The sequence below is a fragment of the Kryptolebias marmoratus genome, linkage group LG2, assembly GCF_001649575.2.
Source record: "Kryptolebias marmoratus isolate JLee-2015 linkage group LG2, ASM164957v2, whole genome shotgun sequence".
Lineage (NCBI taxonomy): Eukaryota > Metazoa > Chordata > Actinopteri > Cyprinodontiformes > Rivulidae > Kryptolebias > Kryptolebias marmoratus.
The window spans coordinates 1,506,806-1,522,273 of record NC_051431.1 but is presented as its reverse complement, the minus strand read 5'-3'; the positions used below and the strand labels follow the sequence as shown (position 1 = coordinate 1,522,273).

At 41.4% G+C, this 15,468-nt stretch overlaps 1 protein-coding gene across 1 annotated transcript in view; it reads right to left on the bottom strand.

Moving 5' to 3' along the window:
* Positions 1 to 985: 985 nt before the first annotated feature.
* tyw1 (tRNA-yW synthesizing protein 1 homolog (S. cerevisiae)) overlaps positions 986 to 15,468 on the bottom strand; it is a 34,969-nt gene continuing 20,486 nt past the window's right edge. The window contains exons 15-16 of the mRNA XM_017437162.3: positions 4,155 to 4,322; positions 986 to 2,051 (exon numbers count right to left, since the gene is read on the bottom strand). Coding sequence (XP_017292651.1) covers positions 1,830 to 2,051; positions 4,155 to 4,322 — 390 coding nt within the window. The 3' untranslated portion in view covers positions 986 to 1,829. The remainder of the gene's footprint in view (positions 2,052 to 4,154; positions 4,323 to 15,468) is intronic.

Here is a 15,468-nt window from a genome sequence, read left to right as displayed (position 1 = left end):
TTGTATCACTCTGTCCTCCGTTTGCTCACCATGAGAAGAAGTGACTCTTTCTGAACGCTCGTCCCCAAAAGACAATCAGCTGCAAGATCAATTATCACCTTCACAAACCCGCTGCCGCTGGGAACGCTTGCAGACGCACCTGAAAGCGTCACTGAACAAACGTTTCCTCTGATCCTCCTCACAGCTTCAGATGAAGGATAAAAACTCAGAGGGCTGCTGTTCCAACACCAAACTTCCCTCCGAGGACTTTTCTCTGGCTGTGCACGCCTCCAAAGACAGCAGTAGATGATAACTATTCCTGCATTCAGATATTCAGTGACAGCAACACAAATACTGTAAAAAATGTAGCTTTTGTTCAGAGGACTCCCAGAAAAACGATAAAATGAGTCAATGTAAAAACTCAGGACAACAAAAGGCTCTGTGGTGGTTTGAATATCACAAGAATGATTAAATATGAAGAGAAACTACATCTCCAAACTGAGCTCTAAATGTTACTTTAAACACGTGGATCCGCAGCAGTTCAACAAAAGTATGTTCTTAACGTTGGAGGTTAGACATAGAATGCGTAGAATATTATTATTTACACCATAATGACTAAAATACCTACAATAAGTAACTGTGGATCGGAGGAGAATGCAGGAACCGTTGAGTTTGGTTCCTGTTGAACCCGAGACTCAGTTTCTCTGAAACCGACCAGAAACTCACTTTATTCCTTATTTTTGTGCCACTTCTGTTGTTTCCTTCTGCTGAAGGTGATGCCGGCACCAAGTGTGTCATTAAAAATTGATTCTTCTTCAGTCTACAAGTGTGATGTTTAAAACATAATAAGAAAAAGATGAAGAAATCTATAAAACGCCACAGGAAGTACATTCAGGAGCTATCTCTCATCGCTCATTTCTTTTAAAACTCAGAAAAAAAGATGAATTCAGCTGGAAATGCCTGCAAATAATGAAGAGGTAATTTAAAGCTGGACGTTTTAAACCTGTTTTTATTCAGGAGCTGTTTATTATTTAGCAGAATGTTTCACATAATGAAAGTTGTGTCACAGCAAAGCAGCTTCCTGCCGTGAAACATCAGAATCTGTTTAAAAATTATTTTTAAAATGTCAACTTTGTTACCAGGAGGACAACAGGAAGTGTTGCAGGATGGGTCTGAGTTCAGAAATCAGAAAATAAATGAATGAAACTGATTTATTCCAGTGAAATATCTACAGAAGGATGATAAAAACCAGGCACAACTCATGAATTTAAACAAACTGAGGTAATAAAGAGATTTTAATGACGTGGCACCTAAAGAAGATTACAATAAATGGGATTAATCTTCAGTTCAGCTTCATGTTTTCACCTCATTAAAGGATTCAAACCTTTTCTGACTGTTTAAGGATGATTTTTTACAAGCTTAACAAAAACAGTGATTCAACGTGACCTTTCTTTTAAAAAAAAAAACAAAACATTTCTTTTGTCGTAATCTGATCAAACTTATTAAAAATAAAGACCCACCTGTTTTTTCTAACATCCAGGCCGATAAAACACAACGAAGCTGACAGAAAGGAGAGAATCCACCAGGAGGACACTGTTAGGTGCTGAAATCAGCCTGAATGTCAGCTTTAAACTAAATAAAATGATTGCCTTAACGAGGTGACACCAGACCCAACATTAATGATGGAAAAGTCAAACGATCGGTTCTACAGACGCAGTGTAAACCTTGAAGCCCAGTCCTGAGATGATAACAAAAAAGGACAAAAGTTCTGGAGAATTAATGAACCATAAACCCAAAGCAGCGTCCCTGCTTGCTTCATTCCTTCATCCTCTTTGTTCTCGTCTCCGGGATCAGCAGCCGGAGATGTCCTTGGTTCTGTTGCGGCGCTGAAAACGTGTGTCGGCAGGATCAAAACCCTGCTCCCGAGCTCCAAACAGAGCCCAGCTGGGGGTCCGGGCCATGTAGTCCAAGGCTGAGAAGCTCTGCTGTCCTCCGCTGTCCTCGTGAGCCTGAACCAGCTCCTGGAAACGGTCGTAGTCGATCCAGGTCCGCCACTCCCCGTCCACCTTAAACTGAAGCAAAAAGGCAGGAATAAGGTGGTCAGTGTGGAATTTATCATTAGAGTTTAGCTTTTACCTTACTTACAACAGTTTCTTGTTTTTACTACATGAACTACAGTTCTGGGTACGACCCCAGTTCCAAAACAAGTTCGGGTGTTGAGTAAAACGTGCACTTCAGTCCATGTTTAAATGAGCTTTGGTCCAGAGGAGACACATCTGTTCACATCTGGCTTCTTCTTTGCCTGATAGAGCTTTAAGCAGCATCTGTGGACGGCACGGTGAGCTGTGTTTACAGAACAGAACCAGAACCAGCCTTGACCTTTGACCTCAGAGGTTTCTGCAGATTCTTCAGATCTGTTGATGATTTTATGAACTGGAGATGAAATTATTCCTGTTTTCAGACAGTTTCTCTCAGCCTGGTGAACCTCTGCCCATCTTTCCTTCTTTAGATTCAGCCTCTAAATCCTCTTTTTATCTCCACTCCTCTCACTGACCTGCTGACAATTAACCTCATTAGTTACTAAAAGCTCCTCCAGATGTTTCTCATTCGTCCCGCTCACTTTTACAGCCTTTTGTTGCCTCTGGAACAACTTTTTTTAGATGTGTTGCTGCCATAAAATTTTAAATTACCTTTTTTAAATAGTTTAAACATCTGATATGTTTGCTTTGTTCCATTGAGAATAAAATCTGGGTTCATGGGGTTTTATTTACTTTTGAACTACATCCCAACTTCTTCAGAATTGGGGTTAAACTGTTTATTTATGAAACTTGATTAGATGCAGTTGTTTTTATATTTTAGGCTTCTGTTCCTCATCGTTCCTAAAACTCTGTGATACTGAAATGACAATAAATGTTTGATATACTGTGCAGGTTTTAGCTCTTTATGTGCTGATCTCGGGTGAGAGGGGAGGGAAAACTGAAGCAGAGTTTAAAAAGCGAGCAGCTGGATTTCTGCTGTTAGAGGAGCAGTAATGTCAGCCTGACTCTGGAAACAGGGAAAATGTTATCTGACATCAAACTTTACAGCAAAGTTTGATCTTTACAACACTTCCTGCTGACATGTCAGAACCTTTCTGATGGGCCACAAATGAAGTAAAATGCAGTGAAGACGACTGAAGGTCTCTTCAGCTCCACGGATGCTTTCCTTTGTTCGCCTCTTTAAGATTCTCAGATTTGTCCCCAGTGTGCTTCAGCTGTGACACACATCAGTTATTAATGTGAGGATGAAAGAATACACGCCTTTTATTTTTAACAACAGTAGCTATAAATGATGCAGCGTGTGTTCATGAAGGACTAACACTTATTTGCAGAGTTAAAGAGCTGCAGCGTCGGGGACTTTCCAGGAAAGCTGCCTGCCGCATCGCTAATGAGGCTGTGAAAGCAGCGCCTATTGGGAATTAATGTTTCTGGTAATGAGAGAGGATGATATTTATTCAGCTGGGCTCCTGGTTAACAGATCAGCTCTGTGAGGAACAAATCAAAGCTGTGAGGCGGTTAGAGAACAAAACAGTGATGTTTTAACCAGCAGCTCGGCCTCTTTAATGAGCTGCAGAGGAGGTCCTTTGTGCACGAACACATGCAATCCAACGCAGAATTCCTGAATATGATCTCTGCTTTCTATGTGCCGTTTACACGTCCTTACAGATATGCAGCGCCATCACAGAGCGACGACAGAACCCCTGCTTATTTTATAAAACTCCTCAAGAAGCGGGCCTTCATCCACCGCTCCTGGCTGCACACAAACACAAAACATCACTGATGATGTCAACAACAGCTGGACTTTATGTGCATTTGTTGATTTGGATGCAGAAGAAACAGAAAAAGTGGGGGAAGGATAATACGAGGTGCAGGAACTGCAACTTTAAAAGAAAGTTTTCACCAAAGCAGCATAGCTTAAACAAACTGTGTAGACACAAAATGAAAGAGTGAATATTTTATGAAAGGTCTGCAAAAAGGTGCTTATAATCAGCTGCACAAACAGCCGCTGTCATATATGAGCTGCAGAGGAGAAAGGAGTCAAATATTGTGTTTCTGCTGGCATCAGAGGGGGAAATAAATGGACAGGAGAGTGAAAACATTACGTATAAATGGCTTCAGATATCCAACCCTTCCTACCTTGGTGTGGGCGATGAGCAAACAGTTGGAGTGCTCGTGCTCGCAGGCGATCTCGTACTGAGGCAGCATGTCGGCCAGCTGCTGGACGAAGGCGACCACCTCCTGGTGCCAGGGAACGTTCGCCATGGTCAGACTGCTGGCAGAGCTCTCGCCGCAGTAAGTCACGCCCTGAACGCACACAGGAACACGCTTACAACCCAAACACCGAGACGAGAAAACTAAAAACCGTCTGATGACATCCAGCGTCAGTCCAAAAATATAAACATGAATTCAAAATGAATGAAGCACTCTGTCTCAGAAAACTACAAGTTTGTTTCATAATTGAGACTAAATGACTGGATATTTGGCTAAAACAAACACTTATTCTTTTTTAATATAATTTTACTTCATATTACTGAACAGCAGCAGATTTCATTTGAGTCGAGATCGTTTACAGAAAATTTTGTTTTCTTTGAAGTTTTATTATCTAAAAGTGTAATTATAGTAATATTATGTGTGTGAGAAGCACAGATAAAAATCTGAGCAAGCAAAAAGAAAAACAAGCAACAGCTGGAATAAATCCTCGAGGGTTAAATTATAGTTTACACAATTTAACAGAAGCTCTTGTTCTTTTTGACTAAAGTCTCAAACTTGTTCACAGAAAAGGAAAGTTTGCTTTGTGATCAAAAATAACAAAAAGATCTTTACAGCCTCTTATCCTCACTTTAAATATGACAATAAGGCTGCTAAATCCAAAAAACCCAAAACTGTCCACACAAATAAAGTCATACAACACACACACACACACACACACACACAGGGTCGCCCAAACAAAAGACGTATGTTGCTGTGCTGCAACAGAATAAAAACAACAATTATCAGAAGAACGTCTGATTTTCAAACAAGAAGCAACAAAAAAACACTTTTATAAAAGGCTTAAAAGCATCTGACCAGGTTTAATTAAAAAAAAGTCAATTTTATTTTAAAACAGCAACAAAAAACAAACCAACCCGATCATAAATTATAACAACACGAACCTTCAGTTTGAAAAATCAAAAAATGTTTTTGAGCTTCAGCGAAAAGCAGAAATATTCAGAGAATAGATTTCCTGGGTGAATATAATGACCATGAGCCAAAGTATTTATGCTACAGTGTTTTATATCGACTCTGGATGGAATGGTCTCAGTTCAGGTCAGGCCTTTTGGTTCAGCTGCCAAGGCTGAGAGCAGATCTGCTAAAGAAGAGACCAGACCACCGTCTACAAGCCACGTTCTATCTGTTGTAGCTCTATGCCAGGGGGGTCAAACCCAGTGATGCAAGGGGGCCAAAATTAAATATTTGGTCCTAGCCAAGGGCCAATCACAATCAATATTTATTAAAAATTACATAAATTAATTGGTTTTAGATGTATTATGTCAAATCATTAATATAGAAATATGAATGACCTTTTCCCAGTTACAGATTATACAGAATTTAGAGCAAACAGACTTTAATGAACACAGACAAATAGATCAAACTTCAAAAAGCTCATCATTAGCTGTCATTTCTTACGCCTCACTCAGCTTTTAAATGAATTTTTTAACATTAAAACAGATTTTTTTTAAAAAGCCATCGACAAAAACCTGATCATACAGAAATTAAAACTATATATTGTTGGCTTCTAAGTCACTGTCAAGAGAAAACTTCACTAATTAGGCTCAGTTTTTTTAAGCAAAATAAGAACCAGAGACTCGATCTGTCTCAGACTGGAGGGCCGAATGAGATGTTACAGAGGGCCAGATCTGGCCCGCGGGCCTTGAGTTTGACACGTGTGATCTATGCTTTGGTTGCTGCATCAATCAACTATTTTCTAGTCCACTTAATGCTCCCTGTACCCGCTGGCAGCGCCGTCGATTTGTTCTTCAGAGAGCTGAAAATAAACCCAAACAGAGGAGCTGAAAACAACTTTAACTCTGTTATATGAAACCGTCTGTTTTTTCCCCCCAACAGGAAGAGACAAACAACAGGTTCACACATCAGATGACAACATGAACATCAGGAGAGGCAACTTCAGGCTGAAACAAACTTTAACACAGCCGGGTCGACATTTAGGAATGACTGCCGCGATGCCGCTTCATTCCTTCAGTTTTCCACACCTACACAACGTCCTGAGAATAAAATCCAGCTGAACTGAAAACTGAACCGAACTTTGGGCTCCGTTCCACTCATCGTAAACAACTACTGGGCAAGCTGTCCCAGAGTGAGAAATAAGGAGCCTGGTTTCAAATGTTTTATATAAGAAAACTACAAAAATCAGGTAGTAATTGAGCAGAAAGATCATTTTAAATGGTCTATTAAGGAGCAAATACAAAACCTAATGTGACTTCTGTGTGCATAATTATTTAGAAAATAGTCTTACTTTCTGAATTTAACTCCCAGCAAACAGGTCTTTGCCATAAATAATCACATATCCAGGAAAGATTAAAATATCCAAACCACCCAAATCTGATGGCCAAGATCAATAATCCAAATAAACCAAAAAAAACCTTCCACTCAGGGGAATATTTCCTTCCTTTTCTGTGTTCGATGACAACAGGAAGCCTTCCAAACGATCCCTTTCTTCCACCATCTTGTCTATTTAAGGAGTTTCCATCTATCTGCTGCTGGGTATCTGATTCTGTAATTTAATCATTAATCTTTCAGGGCTGCTTGTGAATCTGCTGCACCAAGAAAATAAAAACAAACACAAAGTGCACTGCATCATGAAGTGTTTTTTTTTTTTTTTTTTAAGGGCGACAGTAATAGCTGGCTGGGGGCAAGGGCATGCAGGCTGCACAGAACTGATGAACGACCTTGGAGTTCTCGGCCTTGCCCGGAGGCGCCCTGAATAAAGATAAACCTTCCAGGACTCAGAATAAATCACCAGGAATCGCTGAAGCTGGAGAATGGAGCCATAGGACAGGAGAGTGTGATTTTTCAGATATGTGGAAGGAATTTATGTACTGTATCAACAGAGGACGTGTGTGGGAGAGATGATGCAAAAGAATGAGCGCCCTTCACTTCTTCAAACAATCCATTTCTTCCACCTATAATGGAAACTGTAAATATTGATCGTTGAAGCCCTCACACACACCTGCGTGTCTTGCAGCAAATTTATCTCTGCACGTTTACGCCGCTGGTCAAACCTCTTCGCGCTCTCAGTCTGGTAATTCACTTCCTGCAGCAGGTAAACGGTCCTGATGCTGAGCGGAGATGATAAATCTGCTCAGCAGCTGAACTGTGGGCTGTAAATTGCACAGACACAACATGTTGCATCACATAAGATGATAAGTTTAAAACTAACGGGCTGATAAAGGGCCTGCCCCCGGAGATGGCTGACAAATTGTTTAACTAATTGTTTTCGACGCATTTCCGGTCCCTCCAGGATTTCACAGGCATTTTTTGTGATTGTTGCGGCTAAAATGCCTGATTTCGCGGAGCATTTTCCTAAAAGTTGCTTCTTTTTTTTTTTACTAAAATCAATAAAGAACCATAACTTTTAATATATAAACCAAAAATACTTCCTAGTTGTGTAAGATAATTACCAACAAACATTGACATTCTTTATTTGAGAACTTTGATAGCTTCTAAACTGACATTCATGAGCATTTCTGGATTGTCCCTGGTCTGCAGCTCTCCTCACATGTTTTGCAGACACAAAGTGTTTGTCGATGCGTTTATGTTCCATGATTTCACTGCAGGACGTGCAAAACAGCTGCAGCTGGGGAGGAAACTGGTTTGCTGAAATCTTTGTGGGCAAATGTGAAGCATTAGCGCACATTTTGGCTTCGGTCGCTGCTCCTGCACGCTCCCGGCATTCTGATGTTAACAGGAAGTGATGTCACGTGTCTTCTTCATGAGTTATTTGGGGTTATTTTGTATTCCACGCTACACAAACCCACAAAGAAGAGACTAGACCACAGAAACGGTGGCAAATCACTTCAGAAACAATAAATATTGGCTTAAAGTTGCGTTAAAAGTTGCGATCGCAACATCGCGAAATCCTGGAGGGTCTGCATTTCAGTCAAATATGGATTCTCTAATCGGACACCAGTGAAGCCTCACAAACTCATCTCTTGAAATCCTGGATCTGAAGCAATGGTTCTCAAACTGGGGGGCGCGACCCCTAAGAGAGACACAAGGTGATGTGACCAGTCCTGTCAGAGTGAATGTCAACGTTTGTTTGACTCGTCTTTTTGACAGGCGGTGGACAGAGTGGATCCACTCCTGAACTGCTCAGCCGGTTCACGACCCGGACAGAAGTGATGACGAGTGGAGAGGGAAGGGTTCATCTCCCCTTCATCGAGGAAAAGCTGTTGGCTGGAAGAGGCGTCTCTTTCATTCAGGAACAAACGGTGGAGGAGGGAAAACACAGCTCCCACTGCTGGACTGGAGTGGAACAGTCGGTGGCTGAACATATGTTGTTCCACATGTGTTTACACCAGCGTGGAAAGAAAACAAATACAGCCTTAAATCAAGAAGATGGAAGACGTTTTGCTGTTGGAGTTACAGTGAACGGTGTTTAACTCTGAGCTGACAGCAGGAAGTTTAATATAATCAGTAATATTCACTGAAACATTACGCTCCAGCCTCGTTAACCACTTGAGTTTTTAAAAAGAAAACCTGATGATTACAACGAAGCAGAAAAATCACTTTTAAGAAGAATATTAGTGACAAATTAAACATTAATAAAACTGTGATAAAATGATATGAGGTTCAATATTTCCACCAAATACCTGCACTTTATATTCTTTATAGATACATGTGGGAGAAATGGACTAAATAAAGTCTTTAGCAGCATTATATTTTTATATTTCTCAGGGCTGCCGTGGTGTTTTTAATCCTGAGGTTGCATGTTCGAGCCCAGGGTGCGTCAGGAAGGACAGAGTTTAAAGCAAAGACCAAACCTTTCCTGTGAGTTCGCTCGCTGTGGCGACCCCTGAAGAAGGGAGCAGCCGAAAGAACAAAAAGGTGACTGATTTTTTTTTTGTTTAATTCTTTCAGTTTTTGAATAATCAGAGGCAGCTGGAGCTGTCAGTTTTTATTCTTCTAGCAAAGTTCAGTTGTAATTCATTCTTTGTTTTTAATGGGGAAAAAAGCAACAAAATCACATTTTTTGACTCAATACCTAAGAAGCCTTTTAAAAAGATGTGTGTAAAATTAGATTTTGTACTTTTTTCTACAATTTTTCTTCCTCCAAACGGACAAAAAGTTAGAGAACCACTGATCTAAAGCTGCTTTCGGCAACATTGCTGTTCTGGATCCATATCTGTATAATTAAACAGTTTGAAATCCTTAAAGTCTGTTTCCATACCTGTACCTCTGCTGTTTGCTGTGTTTTCATTAACTACAGATCATCTGGTCCTCTGAGGATACGCTACACAGAGTATAAATCCTGAAAGAAATAAAGTAAAAGTCGACCTTATCTTAAGTACAGGAACAATTCTGAGAAGACTGGTGCTAAAGCGCCGATCCTCCAATCAGTCAGCAGTGACGGCTAATTTATGTGATGGAGGAACTCCGTCACGCTGTCACCAGGCCGGTGCGGGATGCACCAATTACTGGGCTCATGATGCCGAGGTCGATATCTCGCTCCCGGCTCCGCAGCCAGAGAGCTTTTATCTGCTCGCTAACAGACAATATGGTGCTTACAGGCAGGAAGAGGAGAAGTAAAGGGGCAGAGAGATAAGAGGGGAAAAGGAGAAGATAATTAAGTGAACAGAGACACGGGAGAGATTAAAGTCAACCCCTATCCTGACCTGCTCCACACAGACTGGAATTATAAGGAACTGGAGGGATGCGATAAGGACTTTAACGTTCTTCGACACTGTTCTGAAGGTCAAATTTAAACAAAAAACAACTTAAAGATGTACACAAACATGTGTTTAGATTCAGGAGAAGAAACAATGATGTGAAAAACAAATGAAAGTAACTGAACATGTTCCTGAGTGTGCGGGGCTCAGATTAGGATCAGTGAGTTTTAAAAGCACCGCAGACACGACGATCCTGGATCCGTTCTCAAACACCAACAATTGATTGTGTTAATCTGTGCTATCACTTCAAGTCAGCAGCGTAATGTCCCAGCAGAGCTACCGTAGCTGCTGTAGCAGAAACAGAACTTATCATAACACGACTGCCTTTAATAATGACTGAAAAGTTTGATTTATGGAGAAAATTACAGAGATAAACACGATGCTCACTGCAGAAACTTCTCTATGGTGTTTTTAATGTTAAATTAGTCAGATTGTCGGTCAGACGCCTGATAATTAGAAGTTTTAAAACATCAGTGTATATGTAAAATACTCCCATCGTTTCCATTTGTAAACAGATTTGGATAAACATCATCCGACCAGCTGCCTCCTGCTGGTTTTCCTCAAACCTGACATCGTTTCTGAACCGAATCATGAGACGCCTAAAGATTCCCACCCCAATTCAGTCTCCCTAATTTAATCCCCTGCTGCCCTAACAGGCGGGCGATCATGTAATCGCCTGTGTTTGTGTCTGTTAGCAAAAGATTTGATGAACAGGTGGACAGATTTTCATGAAACTCTCAGAAAGTAATCATATCTACAGCGAATTAACGATCAGAGTCGACTCAGTTCAAGATGGCTGCCACAGCTAACTAACAGCTGCAGCTCAGTTTTACAGATAATGAACTAAAAATCTGCGTGGTAGTAGCTGAGAGTCGTCCCAACACACTCTCTGAGCGCTAACAGATTGCACAATTTAATAAAAACTTTGGCGAGCAAAGCAGAGGCATTAGCGTCCCAACACTCATAGTTTACACAAAATATATGCAATTATTCTTATTAATCTTGAAGTTTAAGCTTTTAGTCAAATTTTTAATAGTGAAAATAAGCAGGTGTTGCATTAAAGCAACATTATGAGCCAATAAAACAACTAAATACAGTTCATTAAATCCAACTTAACTAATTAGTTTAAAAAGTAAAATTGATTTTACTAAATAAAGTCTGTCCACAGGTGCTCTCCTTACTTTAACATGTCCATTAATCCAGAAAGTCTTTTTTTTCTTTAATCCATTGGCATCCATGAATTATTTGGTGAGGACAAAGCTTCAAATAATCAAAGTCCTAGCACACAAAGAATGCATATCACCCGCCGTTGACTGAGGCAGCCATCTTGAATTGGAAAGACTCCAAATGTTACTCAGTTTTACACCCAATGATTACTTTCTGAGATAACTCACATTTCGCTGATAGCTCAGTTGAACCTTTTGACACATCTCCTTAAATTTAATTTCTTAGAGTGCACAAAGAATCCTCCTTTCATTTTAACTGGTTACTGAAATAAACACACAGCCATATCGTCAGGACACCAGTCTATAACACAACCAGTAAAAACAGTGTTTGCTTCCGTCTCTGTTCGATTATGGGAGCGAAAGAATAAAAACGGGGGCAGTTTTATTTTTCCGACACTCGGCTCCTGTGTGGGGTCACCCGGAGGAGTGGATTACTCAGAAAGTTCAGCGCTCCCAGCTGTCTTGTTAGCGCTGCGCTCACTCCAATATAACGAAATGTCACGTTGTGGAGGATCGATACCGCACAAAAAAAACCCTCAATACAAACGGACAGTCTCAGCGGACAACTCGTTTTGTCTTTTTGTCCTCATTAACAGTCGGGTATAAACTCAGCTGTTAAGTGGCAATAAAACCGGAGTCGAGGTCAGACAGAAAAAAAAAAAAAGATGGGAACCTTTTTAATTTTGCACAGAAAGCACAAACACTGCTGTGACATTTACGACAAACAGAAACCAGAATAAAAGGTCATAATAACAGAATATCAGTTGTAGAAGTCCATGCAACGATTACTGCGTTAGTTTCAATAAAATCCGACCGGTGGTTCAACGAACAGACGGGGACAAAAACATTATTGCCCTTTCACCTTCGGCGGCGTGCGAAAACCAACACAGGTGTGGTCATAAAGGTGATACTGGAGCTAAATAACTAACACAGGAAAAACTCAACGTGGGAAATGATTTAAAGTTGCAACTTTATGCTGTTGGAGACAAGTTCTGTGTGTTTTCAGTTACTTTAAAGCGAAGAACAAAGATAATCGAACTGCAACAGACGGAGTTCAGAGGTCACAGACCCTTCAGCCAATTACAGGAGATCTTTAGGCACCTGTTTCTGCAGACTGTACACTAAAAGCCCCAAAAACAGCAGACACCCAGCTGGTTGCTGCTCCATCTGAGGTGTGTTTTTCAAATTTTACCACCAGCTTCGTCACGTTTGTTTACATGTGCTCCTTTTCCACTGGCTCTACTACAGAAGCCCTGCTCTACTCGGCCCGGCTCTAAAAAAAAAAAAAAGCGTCACATTTCCACCGACCAGTTTGGGCGGTAGCAGAGGAACGCCTCCTCGTGTTGCGGGGGGCGGGGCTACCGAAACTTGGCGTCATTTGTGTAAACAGCGGAAGTGCTATGGACAACGTTGGCCCTGTGTTGTTGCTGTTTTTTAAACTTATGGGGATTCTCCTGAGACTTCAGGAAGAGAGGCGCAGTGGAAGAAACGCTCTGGATGCCGCGATTGTTGCGCGGAGTAGGACAGATGTTATCCGCCGGAGATTTCAGGCTTTACAGGCCTTCAGGTGGGGGACAGACGGCAGAAACGTTGCAGGGTAAGCTAACGCTGTTGTTTATATTCCTACCTTCGCTCTTTATGCTCGGATCTGGTCACACCCACGACCAATGAGTGAACAGGAGCTAAGCTTGCACCGCCCACGAAGCAGGGCCGGCCCGGCTGGCCCTACTCCGAAGCAGGGACCAAAAAAGCAGGGACCGGCCTCAAAAAAATGCCGGTGGAAACGCGCCCATAGCAAGCCGAGTAGAGTGGAGCCGGGACCTTTAGGGCCGGTGGAAAAGGGGCAATGGAGTGGGCGGGACTTAAAACTTGTGCTGGAACCAGCTGACAGGGAAGGTTGGTCTTTGGTCCAAACACGTAAACCAAATCATCGATTGTCGGATGTTTCTTAAATCTACCTTCAGCCGGAAACATTTTGCTTGTGTTTGTTTAATTATGAAATAAAAATCATAGACAGCAAAAAGATACTTCCTCACTAAAATAAAAATAAAAAAACACAATCAGGCTGGAGACATCAAATGTTCTTTTTAGGAACAAAGTCTTCTTTTTCTGTGACGATCATCTTTTAAATACACCTCAGTTCTCAACAAGCCTGAAATTAATGTTCCAATAATCTGCATCACCCAGCCAGTTTCTCTGTGAGTGTACACAAAAACGGCATCAGGGGAATAATTACAAGAGTTTGATCTTGTTTGTTTTATTATGGCACCACGCTGGGAGGCAAATAAGCTCTCAGAGACCAAAAACTACTTTAAAAAAGGGAAAATGCTCCTTTTTATTTACAATAAAAGTGTATAAAACATCCTTTCTGCTCATTGACCCTGAAAAGGGGTTTTTGATTTCACTTTAGACTTTTTCATTGTAGACAGGAAGTCACCAAGATGCATGTTGACAAGAACCAAAGCAGCAAGTTGTCCTTTAATGTTGAACGTTAGTCTTCTGGCTGCGGACGGATCGGACTGAACAAACATCTGCTAAAATCCTCCATCAGTTCACTGAGATTCTGTCTGAATAAATGAAGGTAAAAGAAAGTAATGGCTACACGAGCTGAGAGCTAATGGATCCCTGAGGAAAGTGTGGAGTTGGAACTTTATTGTCAGGTAGCTGGATGTGCTTTGGATTATAAATGAGAGAAGGCGGGGAGGTATTATTGTGTTGAGCTCTGCGTGGGCAAAGCTAGTTCATGAATAGTAACTGTGGGAAGTCTTTCACCTGAGCTTTTCTCTTTTTATCAGGACGTCTGAGATCATGGACACCTGAAACGGGACACAGGGGTGTGTGGAAGGTGTCGTTATGAATGTATTCATGGGTGAAAGCATCAGGTCACAAAATTGACCCGTTTTTGTCAATTAGTTGAATCTCTGGTTGATGTCAAAGATCAGGGCTCTCTCTTATTTCTGCCGCAGAGACTTTAAACGAAGAAACTTCAGACAACAGCTCGCATTAAAACAAAAGTTCCTCAACTATTTTCTGATTTCAGATTATTTCTTGGAAAGAAACTGGATCATTTATTCTTAAACTCTGGTGAAGGAAGTTCAGTCCCTTAAATACAGAAAATTTGACACGTCTTTTCCTCTCCTTCTTCCTCTAATGGGATCATACCTTTATACGATGCACTGAATAATAAACCCGGGCTCAGGCACATCGGTTACCATGCCAACCGCAGCTCAAACTGCCACCAGGTGCCACTTCCCACACTATTAATACCACGTTCGCCAAGCGATCACGGTAAGGTCAGTGTGGTGCAGAACCCAACCCTGGAGTGGATTACAGCTCCGCGGAGGACTGAACGAGGTCTCTGGAAACCTCAGATGTTTCAATTATTCTTTCATCACGTCGGATCATACGCGCCCCACATTCACACAGCTGGAACGGTCCAATTATAGCTTGGTGGTTCGGAACATTAAAAGGAAACAGAAGTTTTACATCTGAGGCAACGGATTTAAAGAAGTCTTTTCATTTTAGAGACATTCTCAGACAGATGTAGGACTTGGCAAGATGAATTTTATAGGAACGCACCGATATACATTCCAGATGAGCTTACTTTTGGTGTTAACTCCTCAAACAGAGCCGGGGCAGTAACGGTCTTTTCCAGAACCAGCCACTGACGATGTTTGGAAGCTCGAGCTCAGATCCGTATATTCCCAGGATGCTACTCCAGTGGGTCTGCACATCCTGTTGGAGTCTTTTGATTGGCTGGTTGAGCTGCCCGTGAATATCTTTGAGATGGAATTAGGCTAACGTTGAATTAAAACGTCCATCTGACTGTCAAATCTGCTGCATTCCTCTGTGCCAAAATGTCCTCGTTAGCCGCCAGCTGAGGGACGTGTGAGACCAACGCCATGGCTGCCGTTTCCTGCTGCTGTTAGCTAACTCCTCCTCTAACACCTGACAGGTGAACATCATGCTGCCAGGAAGTACGGGAGTACGAGTATATGCACACAGCATCGAACAGATACAGGGTAATGGTGTCGTACGTCTCAAGTATCTGAATCCAGGGGTGGAAATTAAAAATTTTGTCCAAATTGACAAATTTTTTTTTACCAGCCACTCAAATATTTTACCAGCCACTATTTTTTGTTGTGACAAAAAGTTATTTCATATGATGATGATGGAGGTGGGTGGAAGCAGTTGTGGTGCCCTACAAGCTGAACAACACCTCTTTCTGGACACTGCATGGAAATAACTAGACTTTTCTTATTTTATTTTAAACCATTA